Genomic DNA, 6,000 nt, shown 5'->3' with positions numbered 1-6,000 from the left:
GAAAGATGGCAGAAGAACTTGTCTTTCTGTCCTCAGATGCTCAGCATTCATTTTGGACATGAACTTCACAGCAGCATGTGTGGAACAATGGATAATTTTAGCTTAGTAGACAGCAAAAAATATAATATATATAATATATTTATATAATTATGTTTAAATACTTATAAAGAATAACTAACTTCATTATTACTACGGGAGACTACACAAAAGAAAGGGAGAGAGCCAGTTTAGAGTAGATGAGCCCTGAAAGATGGCAATCCATTCAAAATGGGTATCAACAGAGTGTCCCTGGTAACTTCTCTTCTAGTATTTTGGTATTGGTTTACAAGTTAGGTGGAGCTGAATAGCTGGCAGAGTGGGGAGCAGGGTAAGAGTTGAGGATGGGGTTGGATAGAATATAAATGGGGGAGGAGGGTCCTTGTAAATCTATCATATTTCTTCTTCCACTTTTAATCAACTGCCTCCTTGAAGAAACTTTTGCCTATGATCCTTCCCTACTTGGGCTACTTGATGCAATCACTGGCACCTATAAACATCCTCTCGTGTTTCTTATAGATCCTTCACATTCTTCCTTCTTCCCTCATTTCATGGTCTTTCTTCTTCATTAACCTCTTGTTTCCTTTTGGGGAAGCCTCTCTTTCTTACTGCCTCCAGGGCAGTGGAAGGAGGAGCTTGATCCCACAGTTACTGATTTTCTTCAGCCTTGGGGTCTCGGCAGGTGCATTCATCCAGGTCGCAGTCAGCAGCAAATGGAATGACCTAGGGGAAATCAAAGAGAAGTTGAAATAACCCATTTTTGTGCCAAACTTAAGACTCTTCAGCCAGCTTTCACTTCTCTCCCTTGGTCCCAGAGGAAGTGTGGGAACACGTGTTAATATTACAGAACTGAAATTAATACTCAGTACTTTCACTTACATACCATGTCTCCCTAGGCAAGGTAAACCATCCTTGCTTCACTTTCTTTATATATAAAGTGGGTGGACAACGGTAACTACCCCAGAGTGTAATAGTGTGGTTTAAATAAGAGGATGGATATAAAACACATTTCCAGGCACCTGTAACACTTGTTATTGCTACTTCTAATATTACCACTAATGTCTAAAACTACCATTGCAAATGTTTTCGTTGCTATTATCAACTGCACAAAAATCCCTACAAAGTAGGTAAAATGAATGTTAGCATTTTCTTTTTTCAAGAAAAGCCAAGAAAAGTTGGATGACTCAACTCAAGGTCACGACACTATCTGGAAAACCAAGACTCTAGCGCCTAGCTCTATGACTCTGACCCCTTGGTGTTCTTGGGGCCATAGGAGCATCCTTGCCATCTTCATAAGCATGAGGTTTTGCCCTTCTTGAACCCAGGATAGACACTTTGGCTTGGTGAAACAATGCATCTCTCTACCCATTGTTTGTGGCTGGACTGCCCTCCTGCTATGTAATTATCCCTCCTCTATGCCAGAGATGGTCCAGCAAAAGTTGCTCTCTTCCTGCTTGTGCTGCTACTAACAGACAAACATACTTTTTGAATGTCTGTAACTAGCTTCAGAGAGAACCGGGCATTCGGGAGACATGATACAAAAATGGCAAACATTCTACCCTTTGGGCATGACAATCAAATGAGGTAAAAATATATAGGCATATGAGAAAATAGTTCAAGTACACTGAAGAGACGGGCTTGGTGATCGGGCAAGTGGGCTGGAGAACGGGTGGCATTGTTTGGGGAAACTTCCCAGCATATTTTCACATATGAAGTAAAATGTGACTTGGGAATCAACAGGGGGGTGAAGTGCATTTTCAATCCTGATTCTTGTGTACACTGGCCACAGGCACTGAAATCTATTAAAGACAAACCCTAGATTTGCTGAGTGGGAGATGGAGATGGGGAGAGAATTGCTTGCTTTCTTCTGAAGTGGTCCTGTCTTCCAGTGTAGAGATGGGACCCTTGACAAGTTACCTTCTGCAGGTGAGACTAGGAACTGGTTGGCATGATTTCTGACCTGTCATCCAAGCTCTTGATCTGTTTCCCTTGGTTGGTAATTTATTGGTTTTTAGAGCAAAAGAGGGCCAAATTGAACAGTGATACAATGAGCTGCTGAGCGCTCTGCACTAAATAAGTTAATTCACGTAAGTGGTGAAAATAGTGCCTGGCACATAGCTAGCATTCAGTAAATATTAGTCATTAGGGACTGTAGGATTCAGCTCTGTGTAGAGGTGATCATGTAGGTGTGACTTTATTGTGGACACATGTACAAGGAAGGTAATACCACGTCCCCATTGGCCAACTAGCATCATATGTCTTCGGAGTACTTGGTTTTTTATCCATATTATTGCAAAATTTCAGCCTATTCAATTTGCAGGCTTAGCTTGAGCATATCTGTCAATTTAAGAGAGCCCGGAGCCCAGTTCAGAGAGTGCTCCAGGTAGCTTTTGGTGGCCACTCAACACATATCTGCAATATGATTACAATACACTTTATAGGATTGTTAACTTAATTATGAAGATCCATAATAACTGGACATCACTTCATTGGTAAGCTTGCCTCCCCAAGGGGTGGAGGCCATTATTCCCTGCCTACAAAAATGTTTCCTGGATGACGACGCAGGTGTGAATCTCCGAGTAGCAAAAGCCAGGGCTTTTCTGAAGGAGTCACAGGACTGACAATTAAAGAACTAGTATTTTCTAATAATCTATCCTAAAACCACTATCCTTAATCCTGTCACTGTAGAAGCTCCAATGTTTGTTCACTATAATCTCCACTTCTTGACTGTTGAATAAAAACCAATAATGATAGCTAATGAAGGAGAGCTAGCCAAAGCACCTGCCTTTATTCCTGGAGCTGCCGCCCCCTCCCCACACCCCCAGGTGCCTCACTTACCTTCTTGGAGGAGAGTGTGGACGAGCAGCAGTCTCCCCCATCGTAGTGGCAGTAGGCCCGATTGTTGATGGTATCACACCAACCGTCTGCTTGGAAAGGCTGGCAAGGAGGTGGGAGGTCAGTGTCTAAGCTCAGCTTCACTGTGCTTCACCCTATTCTCCCACTCACCCCCACACCAGCATAATCCGTGCACCTCAAGAGATAAGATGGGAGAGTACCAAGGGGCAGGGCACAAACTGACCCAACAATCGCAAGAAGTTGCAGTCTCAAGATAAGACCCTTGGATCTAAGGAATTGTCAAATTTCACCTGTAGCACCTACTGCTGGCCTACTCGAGGGTCCAGAATGGTTCATTTAAATTCCTTGATCAATTTTTTGCTTTCTTGTGATAATAGGTACATTATTTAATTATTATAAATATTATTTATATTGTGTAGGTTACAAAATGTTTTCACACATTTTAACTCTGTTGATCATCAGGAGAAGTCTGTGTATCAGGAAAGGTTGGCTTTAAAAGTCCCATTTTATCAGTGAGTAAACAGAGATGTACAGAGGTGACAAAAATCGCTCCAGGTCACACAGCTAGAGCCCAGATGATCTTGGGATTAGAAGTCATCAATCTTGACTCTTTGCTGCTTGGGATTAAGGACCATAACCTCCACGACTTCTCCTGGTCCCTGTGCTTAGAGACCCTAGACCCTAGTAGTCTTGGGGTGCTGTGAAGACTCAAATGGTATGTGACCAGAATGCAGTGGTCCTAGAGTTTGGGGCATGAGTGCTGGGACAGAAATAGTCCCACATGTACAGCCACCTCATGCACAGCAGCTAGACACAGAGCTAGGGCAGAGAAAGCTGAATGGTTTCCATCTACTCCTGTTACTGTCGCAAGTTAACAAAACAGGAAAGGGGCCCAGGCCAAACCAGAGTTAATGGAGTGTTTCAGCCCAAAAGGGAATGCATGATAAGAACACTAACAAGCGGTTAAAAAATAGTTCAGCAGCCCAATGCATTATTTCTCTAGAACCACTTCTGGAGGAAGACAGGGTCCAACAGCATCCTGGAGGGCACATCTGCCAGCCCACCTACTCAAGCACACTGGCTGCTCCCCATCCTGAGTGGATGCCCAGCTGCGAAGCCTCAGGAAAGATCTTGTGGTCAAACTCTTTGGGCCACAAGACAGTAGACTCCTGAGTTCTGAGGCCACCTTCCAGTTCACATTTTCAAATAACTTTCTCTCCCCCGACCCTCCTTAAATGTCAACTGTTCCCTATTTCACTATGCTTTGATGAGATAGATCACTAAACCAAAAAATGGACATTAAATAACTTTCAGCAATTGAGTTACATCAGAAAGAGCTCATCCAAGTTATTACTTCAATGTTTTGATTTATTCTATGGGGTCCTGAGGTCATTTGCACATCGTTCCAGATGTATACCAGTTTGCCAACCACTGAAAGCTGCTACTTGTGGGGTGGAACTCAACAGCTGTCGCACAGCTGCACAGCAATATTAGTTGAGAGCAGTAAGTGAAAATGAATTGTGTTTTCAACACGGGCCTCACTGGGATAAAAGACAAAGATTCTGAGATGAGCATTTGTCTTTAACACTGGAGTCAGTTACTCTGGCTCAGGAGAATCTGGGATAACTATGCAATCAGGACTTGTGTTCACAACTGCAGCCAAATAATAGGAGTCAAAATACCATTAGCTGCATCCTTAACACCTATAGATGCTGTCGGGAGGACCGGATACTGAGATTCCCTCAGAGTTTTCTTTTTCTTCTTCAAGTGTTTGGAGTATATTTTCTTCATCTAACACTGCATCTGTTACTTTTTCTCCAACCCTGACTGACTCATTGGCAAAATTTAATCTGTTCCTTCTTTCTTTTTCATATAATTGTCTGTAAAAATCCAGAGAGCACCCAAAATACTTTTTCTACATATAAAAGCATGGTCTTCAGTATGGAGGATTAAAGGGAGATTCAAAGATCTTCCTTTTCATAAGAACAACTTAAACATTTGAATGAATTAATAGAGGACCCTGGGGAATCTGTCCTTCCAAAATCTTTCCCAAGCATGGCTTCTCATCTCAAGAACATTAGGGAAGATACGTTGAAAGAGCAAATATTGTCTAGGTGACCTTCTCTAGGTGTCACTGGACTTCTATTGCTATAGCCTGGATACGATTTCTAGAAGCTGCTTATTTTCTGCTCTTAAAGGGTCATCTGGGAAGAGAAGGGAATTTATAAAAAAAGAACAGAAATACAGAGAAAAGGTTGGAAAGACTCAAGTATTTAATTTACTATATACCTATTAGAATTAATTGCTCCTCCCCCAACCTGCCAAAAACAACTACTCCACCCTAAACAAACAGAGTCTCCTATGGCAACATGTGCCTGGGAAGCTTGACAGCTTGAGTCCAAAGTCACAATGGAAAAAATAGGAAGGGAAAAATGACTAATTGATCCAAACTTTTTAAAGCATCTGAAGACTGGGGTAGACCTGGAGATCTAAATCTTAACAATTGAAAGGTGTCAGAGTGCGGACATCCCTCCTCCCTGCAGGAAAATTCCCCAGTTTCCTGGGGAGGGTACAAGGCTTGGTTTCTCTGCACAATGAGTCCATAGGTGCATTTTCCATACCCATACACACACCTCATTTACCCTGTAACATCAGAAAATGAAGTGGTCCACATAAGGGAAGTTTTTAAATGCCTGAAGCTTATTCCTTTAGGGGCCACTTTTTCATTTTCATTTTAATCATTTCAACAACAAAAAAAAACCTTTATAAAATTCCTGTTTCCCTGCCTTTTAATAACTTATAGACTACAAAGCCGTCAACAGGAATATTTTTTATTTTCACCTTCAGAGCCACTCTCTGCATTGGGCTATTCACCCCTTTGCTAAATGAGCCCATGCACGCGCGCGTGCGCGCGCACACACACACACACACACACACTCTCTCTTTCATGAGTCAAGCTTCCTAGAATTATACCTAAATGAATACCTAAATCTGAGAGAGAGGCTGGCTTGCTCTTCTTATGACATATGAGCTTGATGATACCTATTTTAGTTGTTATAGGAAGGCTTTTCTTGCCAGCTAGCTGTGTTCCAGCAGATGAGGTGGCCA

At 42.2% G+C, this 6,000-nt stretch overlaps 1 protein-coding gene across 1 annotated transcript in view; it reads right to left on the bottom strand.

The window, feature by feature from the left end:
* Positions 1 to 309: 309 nt before the first annotated feature.
* PAPPA2 (pappalysin 2) overlaps positions 310 to 6,000 on the bottom strand; it is a 255,786-nt gene continuing 250,095 nt past the window's right edge. Inside the window, exons 21-22 of the mRNA XM_023640602.2 lie at positions 2,875 to 2,973; positions 310 to 759 (exon numbers count right to left, since the gene is read on the bottom strand). Of these exons, the coding sequence (XP_023496370.2) occupies positions 685 to 759; positions 2,875 to 2,973 (174 nt within the window). The 3' untranslated portion in view covers positions 310 to 684. The remainder of the gene's footprint in view (positions 760 to 2,874; positions 2,974 to 6,000) is intronic.

The sequence above is a fragment of the Equus caballus genome, chromosome 5, assembly GCF_041296265.1.
Source record: "Equus caballus isolate H_3958 breed thoroughbred chromosome 5, TB-T2T, whole genome shotgun sequence".
Lineage (NCBI taxonomy): Eukaryota > Metazoa > Chordata > Mammalia > Perissodactyla > Equidae > Equus > Equus caballus.
The sequence above is the reverse complement of the archived record's forward strand: the minus strand, read 5'-3'. Positions and strand labels throughout refer to the sequence as shown.